The 27,433-nt window shown below is 42.0% G+C and overlaps 1 protein-coding gene across 2 annotated transcripts in view; it reads left to right on the top strand.

Annotated features, from left to right (window-relative positions):
- Positions 1 to 27,149, top strand: part of FBXL7 (F-box and leucine rich repeat protein 7) — a 174,328-nt gene extending 147,179 nt beyond the window's left edge. The window contains exons 1-3 of one of the 2 annotated variants that reach the window (XM_064705486.1): positions 7,058 to 7,415; positions 17,566 to 18,177; positions 24,089 to 27,149. In XM_064705486.1, the coding sequence (XP_064561556.1) occupies positions 7,406 to 7,415; positions 17,566 to 18,177; positions 24,089 to 24,825 (1,359 nt within the window). In that variant the 5' untranslated portion in view covers positions 7,058 to 7,405 and the 3' untranslated portion in view covers positions 24,826 to 27,149. Of the gene's footprint in view, positions 1 to 7,057; positions 7,416 to 17,565; positions 18,178 to 24,088 lie in introns of those variants that run through there. The other variant, XM_064705485.1, reaches the window with a different exon arrangement.
- Positions 27,150 to 27,433: the final 284 nt, after the last annotated feature.

The raw sequence follows: 27,433 nt of genomic DNA, 5'->3' as shown, positions 1-27,433 counted from the left end.
TGAGAAGGGCCATTTTCTGGTTGAGTTCCAAGGATGTGCTGGACACACACTAAAAGCTGTTTTCTTTGCAGTGTAAACTTGAGTTAAAGCTACAATATCTTGGTAGCTTATCTTAAAGTTTACAACTCATGTCCATCTGTTTTCTGAGCAGTGCTATCATGAAGTGTCTCCATTTTAAACAAAGCAGATGAAGACTCTGCAAGTGCCCCTTATTGTAAAGCTGTATTCTGTGGCTTGCCTGATTAATTTGTAATTAATTTTAACATAATAAGCTAAATTTAACCCAGCTTAAAAATAATCCTTACCACTGTACCACTGGGTGCATGGCTTTTTTTCATACTCCTCCATAGTAATATGCCAATTCCTGATCTTACATACTTTAACAAAAAAAAAGAAGAAAAGAGAGAAAGTTAATAGGGTAAAATCATTATGGTTTAATTGTGTGATTGGAATATTACTCATAAGGAATTTGATAATTTTTCCTAAAAAAATGTTTTAAATTGGTTAATTGCCTTTAGTTTGGTTTCCTAATTATATTAGGTGTATATTATTAAGTTTTCCCTGGCACGCACTTTTATAAATGAAAGGTGAGCTTTTTATTCAGTTGTAACACTTCTGTGGTTTCCATTACTTTCCATGCTTAGGAAGAAAATTCACAGCCGCTGTTTCATTTCTGGCCATCTGTAATTATCGTAAACTGCCTATAGGTACAGCCAAATGTAGCTCTGTATGGAAATAATGCACATTTTTGTATGGAGAGATAATTAGATTATACCAGGGCTGTGATTCCCTGCAGGAGAAACCAGAGTCTGGATCAGCTGCAGTCCTTGCCAAGGCAGAACATGATCCCTCATTGCAGGTGTTTAGCATCTCCCTGTTGCTCCACTATGCAGCGCTACCAGTGCTCCACAAATCCACAGTGACATCTAGGTTGCTTTTGGAGTTTGTCCACACCTTTTCTAAGCAATGGCTTGTTGCAGCTGGTTAAACAACACTCTTTAATCCCTAGTTTTATTTTGAAATTCTTGTCAACGCCTGATATAAATCAGTTTTCTCATCCTTGAAAGTATAACAGAAACAAACAGCAGCGAGTGATGAATCACATGTGCTGCAGAGGAGTGCTATTCAGTTCAGATAGCTTAAACTAAAATTAGGATCAAAGCAGTTTAATACTGGTATGAATTTAATCAGTAGTTAATGAACTGCTCATTTGGGATCAGTACCAGTAATGCCATAGATAAATTACAACCCTGAACACTGAATTAATGTTAATAAGCACTTACAGAAAACAGATTTAACTAATCCCCAAAAGTTACACACTCTCTTCCACAAGTACACTCACATACTCTGCCAGCATTTATGGGTTACAGTCTCCCCTCTTTCCCCATCTGCAGGGCGCCCATATCCTGCAGGAGATGTGGGTGCTCTCACTCCTGGGAGCCAGTGCTGCTCCCTGCAGCTGGTGAGGCAGCACCCATGAGTTCAGGTGCACCCCATGAGCTCTGGGTCTTTGCCTGCAGCAGCCTGCCTGACAGCAGGCAGCTCCTGGCCTCTGACTATGAAGCTGCTCTGTCTGGTGATGATGATTTTCTTCATTATTAAGGTGTCTGGTTAGAAATGATGGGTTTTGTGCATTTTCACATGAACAGTGTTGGGAAGCACACACTGATTTTATGTGTTTTTTACACCTGCACACCACCAATGATTCACTCACAGTTCTGTCTTAAAAGGTGATGTCCCAGACCATTTCCCAAGGTTAGGCCATGCCATCACCATCTGTTCCTAAACCTCACTTTGTTATGCTCAGTAATCTTCTGCTGCATTGGCAGGGCATAGAAGCACACCCTGCACCCACACCTTTGTGTACAAAAAGGCTGCTAAATGCAGTTCAAGCATGATGAGATTGCTTTTTGCTCTTGAGAGTTTGGAGTTTTTCTATAAACAAGAATCTGAATTCCCTTCAAGGAACAAATATCTGTTCAGAGAAAGGCTCGCAAGCCTCCTGCAATGTACTTGCTTGCTGTGAGACAGATGAAGCTTTGTTGTGTTACAAGGCAATTTGCTTAAGGGGCAGGCTCTGCCAGCTGTAGTCTCTGCTAAAATAACTTATTCTGCCTGAATTGTTCTCCAGATATGGCTTCACTTTCATGAAACTCATTATGGTCAGTAAAGAGGAGTCAGTAGCATCACTGGTGAATGCTGTAGGTATAGCAAGTAATGAAGAGAAGTGACTGCTTCACTGAGATGTGCAGGAGCCATGGGTCAGTCCCAAGGAAGGCATCCCACCTGTGCAGTTCCCCCAGGGAAGAGCTGGATGTCCATGCCTAATGGTCAGCCCTCGTGGCTGGAGGCATTGTGGCCTCTCTGAAGCCTTTTCTTGTTGTGGTGGTCAAGTGGTTTCTGGCTGGTTTATAACATAGCAGATCACTTGGGAATGTATTGTCGCCTTCCAGAGCTTATGAAATGGAAATTGCTAAATCAACAGAGGCTGTTCAACATAAAAGCTTTGTGAGTCAAATATCACTTCAGCAGCATCTGTTTCTGTTACACCATTGCAGTAAACTCAAAGCTTTATAAGGGCTTTCCTTAAAAAGATGGGATGGTGAAGGGGGTTTGTTCAGTAAGAGCTGATGCTCTATGTGAGCTGTACAGCCTGCCCTTGTGCTCTGCTCTTCAGCACTTGTGAACAGACACCTTTCTGAAAGGTATGTGCCAGGTATACTGTTGTGCCAGGATTTGGTGGGTTACATCACAGTCTCACTCTGCAGTGGCAGAATTCAAGTACTGCAAAAGTCACCTGAGAAGCAGGTTGGTGGAGAGTTTGTTTTCCATCTCTGGGTTGATGCACAGACATCCCATTTTGGCAGGTTGAGAACAAAAACACATTTCATGTGTTATGGAGATGGTCCTAGGGAGGATTTTAATTCCTGTGATTGAAATGGAAGGACTTCAGTGCCCTTGTATAGGGATACCTCTTTAGACATAAGCAGCCGCATGCACTTGTGTCATTAAAAATGTTCTACTCCAGTGCTTTTGCCACCTCTGTTTCCTTCCCTGTACCATGTCAGAACAGTCAGTCTAAACTGAACAAGAGGGATGTCTTGTGATAGATACAAACTACAGGTGATCAGGAATTGGCAACAGATTTTGCTGTCTCCCAGACTGGATAATATATTTAATACTGAAAACTTTAACATTCTTTACTGGTTTCTGAATCACCCTCAGGGCTACAGAAGTATTTTTCTGAACTGTGTGTAATACCAGTAGTATCAGTGCCTTGCATATGGTTCATGTGTTCTGTAAATGGAATTAAAATGATGAAGCAAGTAAAGTCATAACTGGATTATAGGAGATTAGTGGCTCAGTGTTTGTAATCTCCTCTCACTTCTTACTTTAGCCTTTCTCATAGTGACACTTTTGCAGTGTCATGTTCCTATACATGGTTCATGCTATAAAAAGTCATGAATACAGCATGAGTGGAGTGTAACTTAGTATGATGAAATGAGGGCAATGCTTTCCAGCCAATTACTGATGTTATAAAAGTCTCTTTGCCACAAACAGAAGAGAAGAGAGTGAACTAACCTGGCAGCATTTCAGTTTTGGTGTGTAGTGAGGGGAGTTGTGATCCTGTGAGAGGCCGGCTGCTCTGAACTTACAGTAGCCTCTGGTACTCTGCACATCCTAGGAACTCATTTGCATCCAGGTACCAGCATCAGCCTCTTTGCTTGTAAATTCAGTGAGCTGGAAAATGTGAAGTCACTATGTGCTTCTAAATGTTTCCTAATAAAAATTCTTTTTACCTTCTCATTAAAAGCTTTTAAGTGCAACTTTGTGGTCTCTCTTTATTGGCCGTGTTCCATGTTTCCAAATTATACTAAAGAATGCTAGGAATACTTTTTTTTTTTTTTTTGCTTGCAGTAGTGTTCTGCTTGAAGTCTTGTGTAATTAGGAGGGAAATGATGAAGTCATTACTATAATTTCTCCACCTGAAGCCTCAGTACCTAGTGGAACTATAGCAGAGTGTTAAATGTCTCTTCTAGAACCAGAGCCTCATTACATCTACCTTAATTTGTGTGACACATCCTGTAAACACCATGTTGTCATCACTCCTTAAAAATAATGGTAGTAGAGCAGTTGGACAGTGCTTTTCTCTCTCTGAAAGATTATAACTTTCCCCTGTGCTTTGTGTCCATCAGCTTCACTTCTGAAGCAGGTCTGATAAGGATAAGCATCAGTTCAGCTGGAGGTGATCTGAGGGTGGATTCACTAGGATTTCAGTACCAGTTTAGTAGTTCTGGCAATCCTTGTCTCCAAGCTTAGTGCATCCCACCAAGAAATCTGTAGCCTCAACTCTATCAAAAGGAGAGGACATGCTAATTTTTCTATAGCAAGGAGGAAGCCTGGCAGTGGAGTGTGCTGCTCAGGACACTCCAGAGTCTGTGTGCTGCTCAGGAGTCTCAGAACTGAGGCCAGTGAATACTAAATCTCAAACTCAAGTTGTAAGTTACAAAGATCTTTGGTATATTCACTGTATTGTGAGGGAAAAAAAATCTTGGGAAATTTCACTGAAGTTCAGGACACTTATCAGAGTCGGCATGAGTAGGATTTAATATCCTCCTGTGGATCACGTGTGTTGCAGTGAACTTCATCCTCTTTCCTCTCAAAATGGAGAATGGTCTGTATTTTATGAAGAGAATAAAAAATCTGTAAAAGTGTGTGCTGCAGCGAGGGCATGGCTTCTCAGCCCCAAATGTGAATCCATGTCAATGATGAAAATAAGCATCAGTTACTCCTTTATTTTTCACCTCCCTGACAAATTCTTTCAGTAAGAGTTTTACTTCTCTGTTTTAGAAAGACCAGGATGGCTAACAAATCAGGGCTGCTTGATGATAAAGCATGGGGAAGCTCTTGGGTCATCCTGTGTAAACAACATCTTAAAGCACAATTTTCTTCATAGATTAATTCCTCTATTGTTGTGTTTTGGTTTTTTAAAATTTTGCTGCCTCCTAGTAAGCTCTAGATGTCAATCCTAAGGCGCTCAGCCTATGCCTTCATCTATTTGTGTACTGTGTCAAAATTTTTAACCCTGAAGTACTATGTTGTCTCTTGGTCAAACTTGGCTGCTGCTCCTTCTGAGGTGGCTCTGCAAGTACAATAACCTTTCCATCACCTCCCCCCTTAACTGCATCCATTGGAGTCATGGTACATATTAGCATGTCCTCTTTGATCTTCAGCTGCACAGGTCAAGATCACTTAACTTTTCCACTCAGAGTTTGGGAATTAGAACATTTTTTATGACATTTTCACAAGGGTTTGATTTACTTTAATTAGGCAGGGTTTAGTGCAAGGCCTCAAAAAGAGGAGTGTTGTTAAGATCAATTGAATTGGTAAACATGAAATAATTATATTTAGAAGGGACTCATGTACACCTTCCTGTCAGGTGTATATACATATTCATTAGACCTCCCTGGCAGGTTCCCATTTTCCTTGGACTTTTGAAGATAAGGGCCTTTCTCTTCACCTTCCTCTTACTTTGTCAAGATGTCTAATATTTCTTGATTCCAAATGCTGCTTTTGCTGCTCTTCTGTATTTAAGTCTACTGCCTGAGATACTGCCATAAGCTGGTGATAATAAATCTGAGGATAAATGTAAAATTCCATATAGAGCTAGTGATGATGTTTTAAATAATTAGCTTAGGTTAACATGAAACAGACTGAAAGATTTAGATAGTGCCGGAGTTCTTGCTTTGAATAATACCTCAGCAATTGTGTTGACATAAACATCACATTTTCTTTTTTTGCACATTGATTTTGAGGTAATGAAATCAAAGTGACATTGAAAGAGTCAATGAATAATTTTGTTTATCTCATTTCGGTAAATTGAAATCACAATGAATTGAAAAAGAATAATTACAGTCAGTTCCTATTTTCTGCACAATAAAGCAGTTATTTATTGTGGTGTTCAGTAGACTGGGAAGTTATTGAAGTTGCCATAAATATTGAGTGCTGAATTCTTGGTTTACTTGCATGTATGTATATCTGATACCCCTCAAATGTCAGAGCACCTTATGCTGTTGCATATAAATAGTGATCTGCAATTTATACAGCACCAGTCACAGACACAGCAACTGGGGCCTCAGACGGCCGTGCTGGGTTTCAGAGGGAGGCTAATGCCCCCTGAATGCTTCTGCAGTCACAAGTACCATCTGTTTTGACACAGTCTGGGACTGCTTCACACTGGTGGTCAGGAATCCATGTAACTTAGTGCAGTTGGGCTTGAGCCAGTTACATTTTTCTAGTGGAAGAAAGCTGCCAATGGCCATGTCTCTTTCCCAGCTTAACTCCCAGATTTCCCATAAACAAAATTTTAATCCTTGTGGTTCTGAGTAAGCACTGCATGCTCCTCAGTGTGTTGTTGTGTGTGTTTGTAACAAGAGGGGACTGCTCACTGTCACTCCAGGCTCTCATAACGTGACGTGTTTATTATGAAAAAGCCTCAGTTTATGTATCTTTGTTGAAGAGATGCTGGATAAGTTAGACTGAGCTGGTGCCAGGGTTTCTGCTTTGGAGGTCTATGTTTCTTTGCTTTCATCCTCTCCAGAATGTTCCTCTCACCCAGGTCCCAAAGGTGATTTGTTGGGGAATTGGTTTTGGCCAGCTCTTTGAAATGCTGAATGCATTTCTTTGTCTGTACGTGTAGTGGCAACAGTGGGTTTGTAAGAAATGCAAAAATGTGGATTAAGTGAAGTTTTCTACCATTCCTTCAAAAAGCCCTGGAGACCAGCTTTGTTTTTCTCAGTTTGGCCAAGTGTCAGAAGGGAGGAGGGATGCAACCCTAGAAACAAGGTATTTGCCCTCAAAACATGAGAGTGCCTGCCAGGATACTAGCAGGTGCTTTTGAAGGAATCTCATTCCTGGAAAAGAAAATAAGCTTTGAAAACTGAGGTGTAAATGGATCTGAGCTGATCAGGAGCAGGTGTTGCAGGTCAGCCTTTAGTTACACTTTGCACAGTTCCACTGAATTTCTGTAATTCGTGGGCATCTCACAGATGGATGCAGGCAGGGCTCCTAGTCTGCAAAAGCATTAGTCTGGGAGTAAACACATCTCCTTGCTAAAGTCAGGAAAACTGTTACTGCCTCGGTGTAATTCTCCTAGGGGACTGAAAAGAGCTCACCAAACTCACCCTGGAGTGAGCACTAACATGGTAACTTATAAAGCAATTTTTTAAGAAGAAGGTTGTGTTCTCTTGTCTGTTGGCAGCATTTATGGTTGCTGTTTCATTATCACTCACTCACTGGAGTTTAGCTGGTAGAGGGATGTGTCTGCTGCTCTGACACAACTCATCAGCTGGGACACCAAGCAGGCACTTGCAGGTATCTCATGGACAATCTGTAACAAGCTGGGATGAGCCAAGGTGAGTTGGGAATGGCTTTACCAATTGGGTTTTGAGTTTGTTTTCTTATTTTTAATCTAGAGGCCTCTTCTTGTGCTGTGTACAACTCTGTCCCATAATTTGCAAGTTTATCTTTTCCAAATTATCAGCAAAGAGTATGTTTTCAAAGCTTGAATTTATTTTAGGAAGCATATTTGTACTATTCTAAATTACATTGATTTAATGCATCATTAGCATGTGGAGAGAGACTATTTATAAGAGCGTGTAGAGATAGGACAAGGGGAAATGGCTTCAAAGTGAAAAAAAGAGTAGGTTTAGATTACATATAGCAAAATAAATTCTTTGCTGCCAGGGTAGTGAGGCAATGGAACAGGTTGCCCAGAGAAGTTGATGTCCCATCCCTGGAAGTGTTCAAAGCCAGGTTGGATGGAGCTCTGAGAAATCTCTTCTAGTAGAAGTTGTCCTTCTCACAGTTTGAGGATTGGACCTAGATGGTCTTTAAAGTCTCTTTCAACTCATCAACCTTTTATGATTCTGTGTTCTAAACTTGATGATAGGAGAGAAGCACAATTTTATGGCTTTAAATCTCTGATTACTGTTTATTCTTCTGTTTAGCATACTGCTTACCATTTGTTTCTCCAATTTTGAAGGTCAAATCCTGGATCCCCTGTTAATTTAAAAGTCAGTAATTTCTGAGAGCTGCATGCTTTTAAAATGCCAAGAGTTGATTATGAGACAATGTTCTTTTACACAAATAATTTGTTTATGGTGAATATGCTGGAAACAGCCATTCTTGGGGGAATTATTTGTCTACTGCAGCATTTGCTACCAACTGGATCCAAGTCCTCCTGATTACACAACAAAGTGATTATATTGTCAGCTTTTCCCAGAGGTAAACATTCCTCTGCTTTGTATATTATTTTCCACTTAGAGTCACGCACATCTACCAGAACTATATTTCAGAGTTCTGTAGGTCCCCATGGTTTTTATCCATGTGAACTGGGGATTTTGAAAATATATTTCTTCCATAAATATATTCCAGCAACTTGTCTTGAAGTTTTGCAATAATGTAAACTGATTTATATTTTATTCCAAATTCTCCCATTTTTGGAAGGTTAAACTGTGATGGTGTTCATAGGGGTCTTAGGATGAGGGAAGAGATGAGCGTCTGACTCCATGTTTCAGAAGGCTCGATTTATTATTTTATGATATATATAACATTAAAACTATACTAAAAGAATAGAAGAAAAGGTTTCATTAGAAGTCTAGCTAAGCTAAGGATAGACAAGAAAGAATTATAACAAAGGTTTGTGTCTCGGCTCTCTGTCCGAGCCAGCTGTGCTGTGATTGGCCATTAATTACAAACAAGCACGTGAGACCAATCACAGATGCACCTGTTGCATTCCACAGCAGCAGATAACCATTGCTTACATTTTGTTCCTGAGGCCTCTCAGCTTCTCAGGAGCAAAAATCCTAAGGAAAGGATTTTTCATGAAAAGATGTCTGCGACAGTAAAATAGTACAACAGCTACAATTGTCTGGAGCAGCTGATTGGATTTCTGCATTTTGAAGTTGGGAGCCATTAGGTAGTTGTTTCAGTTTTCTATATAAATTGCAAAGATACATTTACAATGAGTATTTATCATTCAAAGATAGAGTATGATCTGTTTGTCCCATCTCAGTATTATTCTAAGTGACTGATTCTGGCCCTGTGTGTGTAGCTTGAGAGCCACTATCAAGCAGTGTGCACTCATCCTCTCTACATTTATTTAAACTTGGTGTTAAATGAAAAATAAACAAGAGTGGGTTTAAAAAGTGTAATGTAGATGTTATCTAGTCAGGTGTAAAAATGTTTTACCTGACAAAATTTTGACCTTGGAGCATGTTAGAGTAACTCAACAAAAAGGCAGGTTATAGTTGTAAGCCTGTTTCACTGAAACAAGTCATTCTCTGGATAAATTGGAAAGGTTTTTTATATTCACCAGGATGGTGTTTCTGTGTTAATTAAGGCTGTCAAACTTACCAGGAGATGAGAGAGAGATGATGGCAGGATTTTTAGTAAGATTTGAAATTAAACAAACTTGCTATCTTTTTGTTGCCTTATTTAAACCTTTATATTGAAATATGTTGAAGGTGCTTATTTATAAGGATCTCGTAAAATTATTGCTTTTGTTTTAACTATATTTGGTTTGCACATTTTAGAGCAGTGCATTAAACATCATGGATCCTCATAGGTGTGACAATCCTGAAAATGGGGGCTGATGAAATGCAGTGTGTCTGGTCCATTGATAATCCAGCCTTAAAAATCCAGCAGGGCACATGATGCCTCTCCTTGGAGTGCTCTGGAATAGGATGGGAGATGATAACCCATGGTTTGGAGAAGGTAGACAGGAGCTTCTTCTGACCAGTTTATCTACAGTTTATCTACATTAGCATTTTTGTTCAAGTCCAAAGTTTGCTTTTGAAATGCCTCTCCTTCTTACTCTGCTTTAGTAACCACCACAAGGTATATGAACCCGGTTACACTCAGGCAAAACTAAAGCCAAAAAATATGTTCTGGCAGTACACCTAAAGCACCAAAGGCAACCCCTACTGAGCATTCAGGATTGGGGATTAAATTAAATATTGGCAAAAAAATAACACCCACTTCCCAGGCCTGTGGATGTTGGGCTTTCAGCAATATTAGTTTTGCTCCACAGAACTCCTCTTTCTGGGCTGCACTCCCTGTTAATGTAAATATAAACTAGCTCAGCTGGAGGAGCTCCCTGGCATACCATAAAGAGTTGGGAGAGCATCTGACTGAAGGATTTAAACAGAGCTTTTACTTAAGCATGTGTGGAATTCATTTTGGGATACATATTTACAGAATATGGAAAAAATGCACCTTCCAGTCCATCTCTGTGTCATTCCCCGCAATGCTGCACTGTAAAACCCTTTCTCAGAGCTGATGTGCTAGTATCATCAGTTGTACTCAAGGCTAAATTATAATGCTTTGACTTCCTAAACTAATAGTGAATTACTTTTTTACTTTTTCTCCCCCTCAGTCTTTGTATTTTTAGCCTTGTTCAAAAATATGGGGATAAAATTAATTCCTGCCAAGTGGCAGGGGACAGTCAGTAGGGGGGAAATTAGTTCCAGTTTTCCACAAGTACATTGTAAGGAAGAATTATTTGCTTAATAAAACTACAATGATTACTTCACTTGCAATGCTCTTTGACTTTAGGCATCTACTGTGAATATGCCAGGAATGCAAGATCGGGTCTCCAAACGTGTGTAGAAGAGTTTAAAGGCTAAAGAAAACTAGAGCTCAACATCACAGGGAAGATACATCACTGTAATCCAAGGTGTAAAGTGTCACACAGAAACTGCTATAAGATGGCTACAGATTCTAGTTAACATATCCCTCTTCCACAAGGCCTCTAGTCTTATTCAATAGGTACAGTTTCTTATTACATTCTAAAGGGGGTTTTTCAAAACCATAAAAGGTTATTTCAAGTTCTGTGGAACTATTCCTTCCAAGACCATGTGGATGTGATTACTTTGTGAGCTCCAAGGTTGCTTATTCTTACACTGACAAATCAAGCTCTGCTGCAGGTCTTTGCTCTTAAAATGAGAATTGCATTCTCATTTTAAGACAAGAGAATTGGATTCTCATTGACTGACAAGATCTCACAGGGTAAAAAATTAGTTTTTACCTTTGCCAAAGTGTTGTTGTACCTTTGACCTCAGTTTTCCATGTAATTTTCTGTTTTGGCAAAAATGAATTGTCTGGTGAGAGGGAAGCAGTAGCTGTAAGCCATCTCAGGATTATTTGGACTTTTGCATGTGTGTATTGGAAACAAACTGGTGAAATACGGGGTGAACAAAATCATGGTGAGATAAGGTGGGCACTGAAGGGGAGTGTCACTCTGAGTATTTGTCAGCTGTGATGATGTTTCAGGAAGAACCCTTTAGAAATCACAGAATATGCTGATTTGGAAAAGACCATTGAGTCCACCTTTTGAGGAATTTCCTCCATAGAGGAAATTTCCTCCATAGAATAATTAGACCCACAACCTTGGTGTTACCAGCACCATGCTCTGATCAACTGGGCTGGTCTCATCTGCAATGGCTTACAATATTTGTGAGCAGGTTGCCAGACTTTCCATTTCTCCCTAGGAACCATCTTTTTAAATTGAATTGGGACACAAAATTACCAATATCTAAAGAAATGGCTTAAAATTTATGGCCCTGGAGCGGCAAAGTATTTGGAAAACTGAAAACTAACACACTCGGAGAAGATTGCTCAGTGCTCAAAATACTCTTGAAAAAGTAGATTAGGGAGAGAGAAAACATAGTATTCTCCAAGGAGACAGCTGGAGGGAAGATGAATGGTTTCTATAAACACAGGTGTGGAAAATAAATATCTAGGTGCTGTATGTCACGTGGGAATCCCAGCAATATCTTGAGTCACATAGTGAAAATGCATGAGCCTTTTGGGACTGTTGAAATCTGGAAGGTTGGAAATGTGCTTTCCACGGAATATGGGTGCAAAAGGCTCCACTTTTGCCACTGCTGGTGAGGTTGGGTGTGCACAGTGCTTAGTTCAGAGCATTGTACTTTAAGAGAAAAACACACAGAAAGGAGAAAATGTAAAGGAAAAGACAGAGGAAACTGGGAATGTTAGTAACATGACTAATAAAAAGAAAGGCAAATGCATGTAAGAAATCCTTACACGGAGAGTGAATACCTCTCATTCTTCACAAGCACAAGGAGAGGGGCAAAAACCAGTTTCTTATATAACCCAAATAAGAGGAAAAACTTGGAAACTTGGTACAGTGACACCGCTGGAACAGGCACCTCAGTGAGCTGAGTAATAGCTGCCCCTAGCAGTTAAAAACAAGGCAGACATGCACATCAGGGATGGTTTAGGTGTACTTAGTGTTCTTGGAGAAAGATGAGAGAGCTCATCGAACTCATTCTGCATGTTTTTCATTGTAAAAGGCTGCAAAATCATGTGGCTATCTCCACTGGGCAACCCTTTCCTTCTGGCACTCTTGACCGCTGCAGCCCCACACAAGTTTGCATGTGAGTTTTGTTCCAGCTGCGTCTTTGCTATCTCAGAGTCTCCAGTTCCTCCCAGCCTCCTGGGATTGGGAGGATCCAAGGTCAGTAGGGTAACTTATCCTGAGAAAAATGCCTGAGGATGTTTGTGATGTGGAAGATGCTCTTTATTTTTTGTAGGTAGCACTTTTTCTGGAACTTTGTCCATACCCAGGGCTTTGGAAAGAAAATGGCTGGGTTGTAGCCTGCTGTCCTAGCTAACTCCTTTTCCTACTCTAATCCAAGGGCACAGAGCCATATTTGAAAACTGTCTGTCAAATTCACAAGTCTCTCCTTGAATCAGCCCACATTGTATCCCCTGTAGAAGCCTCTGTTCCCCTTTGCACCACTGATTGTAGCTGCTACAGCCATTAATTTCCCATTTTCCCCAGTCTCTGTAAAAGGAGTACTTACTTGGCATGCCGGAGGTTGATGGTATTGTGGTAAAAATGTGAAGTCTATGCCCACGTTGCAGTTCATAAACTATGTTATATCTACACAACATTAATTGAAGAGATGCTAAGCCAGTGAGGTTTTGGCATGCTGTGTAAATGCTTCTTGTGCACGTTACTCTGCAACTAATGTTTACAACAGTGACAATTGCTTTTTATTCTTCTCAGCTATGTTGACTTTTTCAGAGCTTGAACACAGTTTTATTCTTGCCTTAGTTTTGCAAAAAACATCAGTGGTGACAGGAGATCAACACAGAGGACCTTTTTCAGTTGTCAGATAAGAATCTCAAGTTTGATTGGTATTTGCAAAATTTTCATTTCAATTTTGTTAGCTTGAAGAACTCAGCATAGTATTAATTTCAAAAAAGACTCATTCACCATACCATAGTGGAAGGTGTGAATGCATGGAGTCATGCCTTAAGTTGGAAAATGGTTCAATCTCAAAAAGGCCATGCTGGGATCTGGACATCAAGTGTCCCGTGTTAGTGTGTGCTGCTGGAGTAATGGAAATACAAATGGAAATTTCTCTCTCTGATTCTGAAATCAGACTGCGTATTATTGTCAATGCCAGAAGGAATGGAGATTAGATCTTGGCTTAATTCTTATATATTTAAAGGTTTTTTTCTTCGCATATGTATCTATTACTTGGGAAACAAACTGGGGAGAAAAAATCCTTTGAAATAAACCAGATTCCTAGTGGAATAAGAAAACTCCCTCTAGTGTATTTTCTCCCTCTGTGTCAGCTTTTATGGTTCTGTTTCTGGAATGAATCTTTTCAGATTTCTTTAAAGATTGTTCAGAAATTTTGTCTTACATCAACAAACAACTATCAGAGCTTGATCAAAGCTTTAATAAAAGGTATCTTGCACAGAAGATTGGAGGCAAAGGGGCAAAAGAGGTTGTAGGGAAGGAAGTGCAAGGCTGCTTTCTAATTTGCTTTTACTTTCTAAGATCACCAAAATTAAAGTCGCACTTCAGGCTTGTAAACAATTGAGTTTACAAGAGTAATGCTTGTATGGGGCATGTGTGTGTATAAAGATGTGTATTGAGAACTTTATTCAGTAGCTTCATTTGTATTTGCAGGGTTGTGTTTAATAATGTTACATGGTCATTACTTTGCTCTTTCTCAGACTGCCCCAGCCTGTTGGCAAGCACTCAGTAAATGGTGAAGAACAAAATTCTAAGGAAACTCCTAGAGGTTGAGATAGTGCTACAGGAAGCCCCTCCCAACAACATTAGAAAAGTCTGGAAAATGTACAGTAGGCCAAGTGTTTTGCTGAAGTTTTAAATGCTAGCAAAAATCTTTCCAAGTTTTTCCTGGCAGTAAGGCTCCTGGACTCACCTGCTATTTTTTTTTTTAATTTTTGTTTCCCCTTAGGGGTGTACAGAGAACAGTAAGCAGGAATACCTCTGTGTGGAGTTCAGCTGAGCTACCAGCAAAATTCCTGTCTGAGAACATACTGCATTATGGGCTCAGCAGAGCAGTAATGTGCTCACAACTCCCTTTTTTAAACACATTGGCACCACTACAGACTTTTTCCACAATGCTTTGTGTTGGGGAGACAGGGTGCATGTGTATGTGTCTGTCTGTCTGTCTGTCCCTCTGTGTCCCGAGGATGGAGGGAGCAAGTTTTACATGATGCACCTTCAGGACTGAAGGGAAAGGAAATACAGGATGCACATCTGGAACTGCTATACTAATGAGAGAATTAAGAGAGCACAAAGCACGGAGCATACACATAAAACAGAAGGTCAGGCCTTTTTTAGCTCAAAGTCTAAGTTAAAAACCACATATTAGTAATTCATTACACACCCAGAATGTCTAAGGTATTGATTATTCACAGTGCCCAGGAGTGATGAAGGAATGCCACTTCTGATCCAAAAGCAGTGGAGATTAGCCGTATTAGCTTGGAGCATTGCTCACCAGGGGAAGGGGGGAGAATCATGGACTATGAAAAGCTTTTTTATGCTTAAATAGGAATGGAAACTAATAAAGACTGCAGAACTAATGAAGACCCTACAGAAATTTTAAGGTGTTTTTAGTGATAACTGACTAAAAATGTATGTTTTCCAAATATGCCATGTCTTACAGAAGGCACTCATTCCCAGAGGACTAAAAATTGTTTGAAGCAGATGTAAATAATTGGAACTTTTTGCTTTTGATTTTAATACTATTTTGTGGAATAGAAACAAGTGTTTCTTCTGTGGTTTTTTATTTATATAATTTTGTTTTCCTTTTTGTTCTGGTTTGTGTAAAACAAGCAACCAACAGTTAACCAAGGAAAAGGCCCAAAGCAAATGAAAAAGTAAAATGAGAGGAATTGACAATATCAAATACATGTAACAGTCAAAGATACATCCAGCACTTGGGAAAAAAAGTGTATATTCTTTTATATTAGAAACATTCTTGTATTAAAATTTCAAAAAAGGAGCAAAAAGTAAAGGCTTTGCCACATATTCTGCACATGTTTAGCTTCAGGCACTGTCACTGGTTTTGGTGATAATGTGAGCGAGGTCAAACATATGGTAAGTCCTTGCAAAAATTAATCTCAGGAACTGTTGCCTAAGAGGCCTGTGGAGTCAGTGCTTGTCTCCAGGAGCCTGGCTGCTGCTGGTTGAATTTTTCTCTCCAGCTGTAAATCTCATTTTTAAAATACCAGCATATACCAGATGCTTACCAAATAGCACTCTCCGATGCCATTATTTGCAAAAGCTGCCAGGGGGTATTAGGAGGTCTCAGAGGGAGCAGGGTATCTGCAAAACCCACTCAGCATGAAAATACTGTTCTTGCTCATAAATACACAAATCCCTGTGTTAGGACCACATAGCCATAGCACGGACTCAGAAGCCTTGGGGAAAATGTTCTTTCCTTTCATTTGCTGAAATGGTGAATTTCTAAGTAAAACAAGAATGCATAAGAGGAGGAGGGAAGGAGCTGATCAGTACAGGTTTTTCCTCTATAGTGTGAGAAGATGATTTTGATGTCTCTGCAACTCAATTAGGTGATCATGAGCAAGCCATTGGACTTTGTGTCTTGGATTCCTCAGCTAAGTATTTGTGCCTCTTTCCCTTGCAGACTCACTGTGGAAATACAGGCCTGTGGTTGCTGTTGCTGTAGAGTGATCAGAGGAGCCCTGTGCTGGGCTAAGTAAAAGCTTCGTGGGGAAGTTTATGTGTAACAATCAAATTCACCAAAAATGTACTTAATTTTAAAACCCTGCCCAAATCCAGGTGTGGACGTGTTTGTTGAATGCATTTCTGGCTGTATCTTGTTTAGGCTTATCTGTGCTGTCACAGTCACACAGCTGCAGAGTCAGTGTGACTTTAGGGGCTGTTTTTGTACACTTCCTGAAAGGCCTGAACATTGATGTGGCAGCAGGAGATGTGATGTGGAGAAAAGCTTGGTCCTCTAAAAACGTTGTCGGTCTGTGAAAATTGTTATTCTGCTGGTCCCTAAATTGTGGTTACTGTATTCATTTCTGGGTGGTGCTTTCCTTTGGAAAAATTTCTGTTGAGATCAGTACTGAGGTGGAGGGAGTATGTTTGGCAGCAGCATGCGTCTCTCATACACTGCTTGTATTTGTGTAGCATACTGCTAAATTCTCCTCAGAGTCTCTGAATGTATTGCCCATGGCATTTGCTTGACTATCAAAGTTATATCTTAGTTGTCTTCCAGTCTTTTACTTGGGGTGCTTGGAGAAACTGGGAGCAGGAGAGGAAATTACTTGTAGGCAATGTCAGCACACAGGAAAAACAGTTTAAATAACCTCACAGCAAAAGTAAGCTTTCTTAGTAGCAAAAAACCTCAAATTTTGTGCCTGATTTTGGCAACTAAAATGAACTAAAGAAGGTAAAGAAGTAGCAAATTGTTTTGGGGAGTTGAGTTGGCTGCTTCCAGTGTGACAAATAGCCCTAGCAATAAGTGTGTAAATATTGTATAACAATTCTCCAACAAGTTTCCAGGCATGCTGTTTCTTCATGAGTTACTTTTCTGGGCTTTTTTTTTTTCTCCCAAAAAGTTTGCTTTAGTCCATTGGAAAGGAGCGTTTTCTGTGTGCACATGAAGAACTATGCACTGGGTTCTTGGGTGAACTGAGTTTCAGTTTGCATGACTGAATTAGAGAAATTAACTTTTCTGATGACACATTGAAAATAAGTGTATGGAGTTGAGCTTTTCCCATCTGCCCAGATCTGGTGAAAGAAGCAGTATTTGCCTTGTGAGCTCTTTTTTGGCCTCCTGCTGAATGGCTGAAGGAGCTTAGAGATGAGGGACCACAGCATTCTCTGCCCCTAAGAGTTCACAGCTGTGTCAAGGTTATGGACAGTTGCTTTCTGCCAAAAAAAGCCTGTGACTCAAACATAATAATTCAATTCAGTGTTTAATTAAGAGTATAAAGAATAAAAATCCTTGTATTTTAAAAAATCCTTCCACTGCTGTCTCCTTTTCAGGACTCAGAGCTGCATCATCTCCTTTGCTCACACTTTTGAAATATGTTTTCTCACTCTGACTGGTAGAAGTGACTGCTTAACCCCCAACAAACCCCGAAGTCCATCGTACTCCATTAGCAACTTGCCTAGCAGGGTGCTGTGCTGTGCTGTGCAGAGAGCTCATTGGAATTGTGTGTTCTATCTTCCAGATTCCGACCTGAGCATGCGAACGCTCAGCACACCCAGTCCAGCATTAATATTTCCACCGAATTCCCCTGGCTTCCAAAATGGCAGAGGTTCGTCGACGTCCTCGTCCTCAGTCACTGGGGAAACCGTTGCCATGGTCCACTCGCCGCCTCCCACCCGTCTCACCCATCCCCTCATCCGGCTGGCATCCAAGCACCAGAAGGAGCAGGCCAACATAGACCGGCTGCCCGACCACGCCATGATCCAGATCTTCTCCTTCCTGCCCACCAACCAGCTGTGCCGCTGCGCCCGCGTGTGCCGCCGCTGGTACAACCTGGCCTGGGACCCGCGGCTCTGGAGGACAATTCGCCTCACCGGCGAGACAATCAACGTGGACAGGGCTCTCAAGGTGCTGACGCGGAGGCTTTGTCAGGACACCCCCAACGTCTGTCTCATGTTGGAGACGGTAATTGTTAGTGGCTGCAGGCGGCTCACAGACAGAGGACTCTACACCATTGCCCAGTGCTGCCCTGAACTGCGGAGGCTGGAGGTGTCTGGCTGCTACAACATCTCCAATGAGGCAGTCTTCGATGTCGTGTCACTGTGCCCAAACCTGGAACACCTGGATGTGTCAGGTAACAGGGAATGTTCCAATACAGGTGCTTTTGATGCTTGTCAAACTCCATAACTGCACACTTATCCTTTCTGTGTTGCTTTTCAAAGTAGGAATGCCTGTCTTCTAACAGAGCGCCGGTGAGACAGGCACCACTAAAATCTCAGTGCCCCTAATGCCAGCAACACCTCTGGAGTGGCCAGGCCTCTTCTAAAAGAAGTGAGCTAGCAGAGATGGCCTGTTTAAATGGCACAAGGAGTTCTTACAGATTTTTGGCACAAAGCATCCATAGAAGGGCCCACACTGCAGTCAGTGCTACGTCATGTGGTGAAGCCTAGTCTCTTCAGCAAAATTTGTTTTATCTTTTTCACACACATGTATATATAGATTGTATATAGATAATGAATACATCTGTAATCTGGTAAGTGACTTGAGGAGGAGCTCAGAAAAAGTGCTAGGCTTTTTTTCTGGGTATTAATATCTGTTGTCATCCCTAGCTTCAAGGTCCTCTTGTTTCCATTGCTATTTTAACAAGACTTAGCCAGCTTGAACTTTTTTTCTCTTTTCTTCCTTTATTTTTTTTTTATTGTAAAGCTGCCCTTGCAGATGTTTAGATCAGCAGAAATGTTTTAGACAATTTTCTTCAAGCCTGCTCTGGGGAAACAAGATGTTTTTTCCCAAGGTCAGCTGCACAGAATTTCCTTTCTGCAAATAGGTTGGCGCTTAATGGAAAGGATGCAGCCAAGCAGAGCACTGAAGTAAATTTGCTGCTCAACATTTACGTTGTGATCTCATCTGTTATCAGTCTAATGCCATCATAAATCAGCCAAACCAGGTTTGTCATTGCAGAGGTACCAGTGGCAACAAGAAAGATGAAGACAGGGGATTAAACATCAGGGGATAGAAAGTGATGCTATCGAGTCATTGGTACCAGATCCTTTTCCAAGGCTGACTATCTGGTATACACTGATTTGCATTCTTTTCTCTGCCTTTTTTTTTTTTTAAGCTGATTTACCCAACTCTCTCACCCCATTCTTAGGATGGCAGAATGTCATGGAAGGCATCAAAACAAATATCAATAAATCAGAATTATCCCCTTTTTGTGATTGCTTTCTGAAACCACAAGGCAATAAGGAATCTATGGAACTCCACAGGTGTTTATTCACAGTGACCTTGTGTATGAATTACTTGTTGCTGGTACACACTGACATTAGTTCTGGATTGCTAATCACACATCCAGGCTGAAGCATCTCTAGTGCCAGGAAAAAAATGTGTGATATAGACTTAGAGCTTTGGAACTCACAGCTTGAGTGTACCTGGGGGCTTGTAGGTGGTTGAAAATGCTTTTGGTCCACAGCTCTTATTTATGGATGTGCTAAAGAACAAAGGTGACTTTTTCAAAGGCAGGGAAAAGAAAAATATTATACCAGGCCTTGAAATAGGTTCTTTTGGGGTCTGTCTTCATTTGTGGCTTTCCCAACTGTCTTACTCTCAGACCCAGAAGGCAGAGTCTGTCCCTAAGAGCTCATCAGTTTGGTATAAAGTGTGCAGGGGTCAAATAAAATTCCTTTCTGCCTTCAATTTTGTCTCATCAATGAGATAGGAAAGTAATTTTAATTTCTTTTTCTCCTAAGTTGTTCTTTCCATTTGGAGCATGTGAGGGAGAAATCCTACTTTCGAACATGCTCAGAAGTCAGGATGTTGGGGTTTGGATATAGCTTTTGCTTCATGTACCATATGAATTGAGGATAATCAGTCTCCAAGCTCTTGTTTCGAGTCCACTTTTTTCATTCTGATGTGGGTAATTTTGGAGGATGTTTGGGAAAGAGGATTCTATTTTCCTGTTCTTCTCTCTGTAGTTACTAGGACAAGGCTTGCACCTACATGCTCAAGGAATTCTCAGGACTGAAGTGTTTCGCTGGTTTGGTTCCATACTGAGCAAGAGGACGTTGGGGTGTGTGTCGGGGGGTGATGCTAGCTGCTAGGTAATTAAATCCCAGTTCACAGTTGTACATCTAGTTGAATCCTTTTTCCCTTTGGATGGCTACTTGGCAGCAAAAACTTACCAAAATGTTTAATGTCAAAACCAGATGTTTGTATTAACTTTAGGAGCTTTCCACAATGTAAGTTCTGTCACTGTCAGCATCCGCTTTGTGGGCAGGTCTGAGATATTGCTAGAAGTTGGTTGAGCTTGACTGCAAGTTATTATCTAACACTCTAGCCAATATGTTTTTCCTGTCTGTTTGGACGTTTCTCCTCCCTTTTAGAAATCATACTTTATGGAAAATCATACTTTATGGAAAATCCTGTCACAAGAGCTTTATTTTTACACTTGGTGTTATTTAGGACAGAAAAATTGTTGCAGACACAGGAACCTGTCATTTTGCCTAAAAATCAGTCAGTTCTGTATCGGCATGGACTCATTTTTCTGGTGAAACTGTTTTGAATATCCTTCCTATGAAATGTTTTACAGTGTAGCCAAAGTAACTAGACATGGCAGTGCTGAGCTTGACAAAACCGTGATCGCACGACTGGTGTATGCGACTCCAGCCCTGCTGAGAGACTTCTGACCCGTTCACTTTCTAATTATGGTCATTAAACCTTCTTGGACTCTCAGCAGACAGAATGTTCTCCTTGGCCTCGTGGATGCATCATTCTCATTAAGCTGGATTTAAATTTGAATTCTGGTCAGAATATAAAATATCCAGACTGACTTCTTAATCCAGCAACCTCCTCAGCCAAATGCAACAGCAGCAGCTACATCAGGTGCAGCAGAGCTCTGCCTAGGTGCCAGCTTCTTCTGTGAAACTCCTTTCATCCATTTTGTATCACCTACTTCAAAGAATATACTAGAGGTGAATTTTTTACACCATTAGTATTGCTCTGCTTCCCTTTAAAAAAATCCTTTGTGTTACTGAGCGTGTATATAGTACTTACCTGAAGGCAAAAGTATTTCCAGAGATTGCTCCAGAATATAGACCGATCCAAAACAGTCTGAAGAGAAAATAGCATTCAGTTTTAAGATGTTTGTTGAACAGAGTGTTTTACTTCAAGGTCTTTCTTCTGCATGATCTGTGGGCAATTTGCCCGTTTAATTGTGTGAGGCCTAAGGTAAACTTTGCATCTCTTCAAGTGAATTTGAAATCCAAATTAAAGATTGTGGTGGTTTGACCAGGAAGAAGTGGGAATTCTGGGATGCTGTGGTCAAACCAATGGATGTTCGAGAGTTTGATACTGGCACCTGGTGTAGCCAGTGGGGTTTGGACACACCTCCGAGAATACACAGGGGTTAAAAAGCAGAGCTCTGCCCCTGGCAGGCTCTCTTGGGACGTCGTGGAGAAGAAGTCGGATCTCCCTCCCCTGTCCAGCCGCTGCTGCTGGGCGGGGGAGGGGCAGCCACGTGGTAGGCCCTGGGCCTGGACAGAGATGGGAGGTGAGGAGGCCCTCGAGGATGGAAGGGTGGAAGATCCCAGGGAGTCAGCCCTCGGGCAGCCATTCCCCCCCCCAGGAGGGAGAGAGAGAGCCGGCGACACCGAATGTGATAGCAGCCAGCCCAGGAGGGAAAGGGGGGGGGAAGAGTGCCAGGCCGGAGCAGCAGCGTGTGTGGGAGTGCCGCAGCTCCGGGACAGAGACTGAAAGTTTTAACCCCTTTCTTTCATGATTGGGGCCTTGCAAAAATGCTAATCCTCCTCGAAGCTGAATAAGAAGGGAGATAAGAGATGAGATGAGACAAGGACCTGGCCCGAAGAACGTGGAGATGATTGAATGGGGAGAGATGATTTGGAGTGGCCTTTTGGCTGGACTTTTCTTGTGGCCATGGACTCAGTTGTTCCTGTGACACAGAGACTGCACTTAGGGGGAAGCAGTGGCTCAGAACCAGGAGGGTTCATCGTGGGGACCCCCCGGCCCCAGGGGGTTGGAAAAATATGGGGGGGACAGATGTCCCAAAGCAGAGACTGTGCCTTTTTGGAGTGAGACAAGGCATCCTTGAAAGACAACCCTAAAAGCAGCTCTGATCCATGCGCGGTGGTGAGAGCACTGGGCATGGAAGGAAGATGTCACAAGCGGCAAAAGGACTTTTTTCCGGGCGGTGCCGAAGTGACAGGGAAGCACACGAGGTTTCAGTGTGTTTCCAGGGGAAGCCTATGGAACAAGAAGGACTCCTTTCCTCTTCATGAACTGAAGTTTGAGTATACTAAAGTGTGGTGCCAGGCTGGGCAGTTGGTGATTTGGGAGAATGTATCGGATTGAGAAAGTCAGGTAGTGGGGAGGAGGAAAGTGATTTTTTTTTGTAAGGTTTTCAATTTTTTTCTTTTCCTTATAGTTTTTCCCTATTTTCCTGTAGTTTAGGTAATAAAGTGTTCTTTATGTTTAAGCTAAAGCCTGTTTTGCTTATTCCTGGTCACATCTCACAGCAGACACCAGGGTGAGGGCATTTTCATGGGGGGCACTGGCTCTGTGCCAGGCTCAAACCATGACAAAGATCCAGCATAAATTTAAAGGATGAATGTAGAAATCTAGTTGCAGGTGGCAAAGTGTTTCAAGTCCATAACCCGCACTTCTTACAGCATTTGTGTGAGTCCACACGGCCATCTCAAGTGATATTTCTCCTTTTTGCTTTTAAGAACTGAAGCATATTCATACCTTCCACTGAGTCTCTGAATGACAACCCCTAATAACAAGTGGTATAGCTTTGGGTCATGTAAGTTTTAGAGGCCGTCTCCACACATCATCATGCTCTTTAATTCCACACTACAGTATTTTGCAGAGTTTCTGATACATGGAGCTCTAAGGTCATAGCTTTTTATGAGTCACTTCATACTGCTTGGCCAGTGTTCCAGCAATACAGAAAAGGTCTTTTTATTTCTACCTGGGGGCACCTCTTTGAGCATAACCTGCAGAAATTCTCTGAGTAGCCATTTATGGCTAGAACTGTTGGGCCTTAATCACTAATGGGTAGACTCTCATTTCTTGCAGCTGTTTCTAGCTATGCTAATGCAAAGTGCCCAGCTGAACTTGGCACAGTTTAAGAATTTCCCTGAGAAGCCTAAGACCGCCAGTTTGCACTGCAGCAGAAACCACACTTTCCAAAAAAAGCTTTCACTCTCCACTATGCAATGAGTTGAGGTTAAAAAGGGGGAAAGTCTGTGTGTATTTTTCCCTTTAATCTAGTTCTTTGTCTTTCCTTGCAAGGTCTGGTGTTTCTCCTCCAGTCTAGTTACCTCCATTCATGGCCAGACTTTCTCACTGGACACAATCCTTTTCTTTGTCTGTCCGTGTCCTTGCATGCCCTTATTAGTCTGTTGGCTTCCACCAGTTCTCTGCATTCTCCTTAGGTTATCCAAATCTCCACCCTTCTGCAAGCACACAGTTGGGCCACAGTTTGCATCCTTCCCACATTGCAGGCTTGGGGCTGGATTCACATCTGTTCTCCAAATGCTTGGGGCAGGGGAGGAGGGGAAAGGGAGCGGGGTTGTGTTTTCTGTAATGAGTTTGGATGGTGAAAGAGCCTCTGATGTTGGTTTGCAAATTCAGCCAGTCAGCAACAAGACTGATCGAAAAACTGCATTGGTTGTCACGTAGTATCCTTTTCTCTGGCTGTCACTGGGTTCATATTGCAGTAACAGATCATAGGCTGTCCCCAGATAGACCCAGGAGCACCATTTCACATGTGGGATATGGACAAAATTAGTCTATTGCTTTCCAGGGCTCCCAATCTCAAAGTAATTTCACTGTCTCCCGTGGAATTTATTGTTTCCTCTGGAGTGGGGACTCAGCCCAGCAAATCAGAGCAGTCAGTCAGGGTGATTCCACTCTTGCAACGTGAGGATGCATTCATCATGTCCAGCACACCACTCCACACCCGCCTTTCTGGTCCTGCTGTGTGCTTTGTTTTTACTGCTTGCTTAAACTCGCTGTGTTTTTCCACCTAGGCTGCTCCAAAGTAACGTGCATCAGTCTGACCCGCGAGGCCTCCATCAAGCTGTCTCCCTTGCACGGGAAGCAAATCTCCATCCGCTACTTGGACATGACAGACTGCTTTGTCCTGGAGGACGAAGGACTGCACACCATTGCCGCCCACTGCACTCAGCTGACCCACCTGTACCTGCGCCGCTGCGTGCGCATCACCGACGAGGGCCTGCGCTACCTGATGATTTACTGCACATCCATCAAGGAACTGAGCGTGAGCGACTGCCGCTTCGTCAGCGACTTCGGCATGCGCGAGATCGCCAAGCTGGAGTCGCGCCTGCGCTACCTGAGCATTGCTCACTGCGGCCGCATCACGGACGTGGGCATCCGATACATCGCCAAGTACTGCAGCAAGCTGCGCTACCTCAACGCGCGGGGCTGTGAGGGCATCACGGACCACGGCGTGGAGTACCTCGCCAAAAATTGCACAAAACTCAAATCGCTAGACATCGGCAAATGCCCTCTGGTCTCAGACACCGGCCTGGAGTTTCTAGCCCTCAACTGCTTCAACCTGAAGCGCCTGAGCCTGAAATCCTGCGAGAGCATCACCGGGCAGGGCCTGCAGATTGTAGCTGCCAACTGTTTTGACCTGCAGATGTTGAACGTGCAGGACTGCGAAGTCTCTGTGGATGCTCTGCGATTCGTTAAACGACATTGCAAGCGCTGTATTATAGAGCACACCAACCCTGCTTTCTTCTGAAGGGAACCCCACACCTGTCATTGCAATGCAGTATTAAAAACACTGATGTATAATAACACATGCTCCCATAATCAGTAATGCTGTCTTTTCTGTCGCTCACGGGAGTCGGGTTTTTTCCTGCCTTATTGGGTGAGGGGTTTTCTAGAAGACTATTCTGTTTGCTTTTTGTATGATCACTTTTTAAGGTGCCGTGGGCCTCTGTGGAGAGGCTGCCTTAATGCAAAAGCAGTGAGGGCTCAGCGTCCCCGGTGGGGTGTCATTTCCATAAGAGCCATGACCTTGTCCCAGGCTACAGTAGCTGCCTCCAAAGGAAATAGCACATAATCCCTCCTTCGGACATGCTACTAAGCTGTGTCAAATACATCTGATTTCTAGCTGTGCTCACAAAGCTGACTATGCAATATTGTGTCTGTGTTCCACAACCTTTTTCCAATATGGCTGATAGTCATCCATTGTAATCCCTCAGGAAATACTGGATAGTGTCCTTAAACATACTCATTTGAAGCAGAATAAGACCTGCTGGCCATTGCTGAGCACTTCTGCGGAATTCTGCGGAATCTGGAGATTGTGCCCATGCATGGGTTCTCTTGGGAAGCCCACCTCCAGGTCACTCGTGCATCATCACTACTTGCCTTCATTTCTAAATTTGTCCTCTCCAGCGTGTGTAGTACCATCCTCTGGTAGCAGATAGGGACTTCTGGCTCTGATAAGCAGTGATGTATTCACATGAGTGTAGGAGAACAAATGAGGTATTGGTGGCCTGGCAAAAAGAAAAGCCAGCAAACCGGCCTGAGAAGCTGCTGTAATTCTGCAACAAGCTGAGATAGCACTGTAGGACAGCAGAGGGGCTCGGAGGCATTGCGGAGCAGCTTGCATGGGCCAGTCCCAATTGCTGTGCTGCGTGGCTGTCACCAGGAAGTCTGGCTTTGTCCCTTTGCTGTACTTTTTCAGCAGTGTACCTTTGGCACCACCACTGGGTGTTCTCTGAGCAAACCAGGGACTGGCGTTTAGGTCAAGTTAGTACGTGCCTTAATACACTTGGAAACCTGACCCTTTTCTGTGGCCTTCCAGTTCAAAGGATAGATGGCTGATCTCAAGACTTCGAAGACATTAGCCTGATGTTAGATAACACCCCTGGGGACAGAGGGGCTTGAAGTGTTATTCACATTAGATTTAGATTCTTTGAGACTTTGGCTCTGTGTGTTCCCTTAGGCTGGAGAAACAGCCGCTTTCAAGAAAGAATTAAACAGCAGAGTTGCCCTGTGACGCTGGGAGCTCCTGGTAGTCCCATGGTCACTCTTGCTCTTGCATGAGCAGGAGCGTTTTGGAAGTCCCCCATCTCATTGGCTCCTTCCCCAGAGCGTGTGGTTGATTCAGGGTTACTTTCTTCACAATTTTCTGGCAGCTGTTCCTCTGCATTTTTGCATGTAATGCTCAGATCTGAAAGCCAGGCATGTGAAGGGTGATGATATTTTCAGGCAGGCCCCCTGTGCCTGACTGACAGGTGAATTCATATGTTCAGCTCAAACACTCTAAGTGTCTCATGAGAAGGGAAGCACTGTGTCTGGTTTTCATAAGCAGTAGTTCCATCATCTCCAGACAACACTAATAAAATCAGTGCTATGAAGTGAAAATCAATATGCCCTAGAAAAACACATAACTGCTGAGGAAATAATTATAACAATGCTCTCTCAAATTAAAAAAAAAAAAAAAGAGGCAATGGTTTGGACATGTCCCTGGAGAGGGAACTTGTCCTACTGCTGCAAAAATTCCTGTAACTTATGTGTGTTCCTCCAATTTTGGATTTTTTAATATACAAGATGGCATCAGCTCTGAATTAAAAATTAAGTTATACTAAGGCAAAGAGGGCCATGGAAAATGAATTTGTCATTGCTACTGTTACTGGTCAGTGACTAATATGACGTGATCCCATCCCTTGGACAGTTAATTTCATTTTGGTTTTCCTTTCCATATTTCTAAAATAAGAGGTTCTTCTCCAGCAAGTAATACAGTATATTTTATCTGAGCCAGCTATACTCTCTGTTTATCCTTTATCTAAAAATGGCCTCAAGGAATTTAAGTGTTGAGCCCTGAGGATGGTGGGATTTTGAGCCATTTGCACTCATGAAATATAAGGCCTCACTAGTAACATTTAATTGTTTATTAAAAAAAAAAAAAAGCTACTTTTCTGGCTATGTTGAATTGAGTGAATAGTGCTACATGGTTTTTAAAGTTTCTAATGTTTAAATTTGGCCTGTACTGTACAAATCTCACTATAAAGCCTTAATTTGCTACAAGAAATAAAGCAATATATTGGTAACTGATGAGCATGCAGCATCATTTGCACTAAGTGATTAACTGCTAGTGGAAAAGAAAAGATTAAATACTTATAAAATTCAAAAAGTAGGTGAGTGATTGAGCATATCAACCCATCAGGTAGGTAAATGGCTATTAAAAGAGGAAAAAAAATTATTACGGATTATGACCTCGCCTATCTCTGTCTTTAAAATTTGATTTTCCTCATGTGGTTCTTCTTGACCCTGAAACATAATCAGAAACTTGAAGCATAAGTAAAAGGAAAAAACAACAATATTAAAATTGTATAAAA

The sequence above is a fragment of the Zonotrichia leucophrys genome, chromosome 2 (genome assembly GCF_028769735.1).
Source record: "Zonotrichia leucophrys gambelii isolate GWCS_2022_RI chromosome 2, RI_Zleu_2.0, whole genome shotgun sequence".
Lineage (NCBI taxonomy): Eukaryota > Metazoa > Chordata > Aves > Passeriformes > Passerellidae > Zonotrichia > Zonotrichia leucophrys.
Note: the sequence above shows the minus strand (reverse complement) of the source record. Positions and strands in the feature narration are given on the sequence as shown.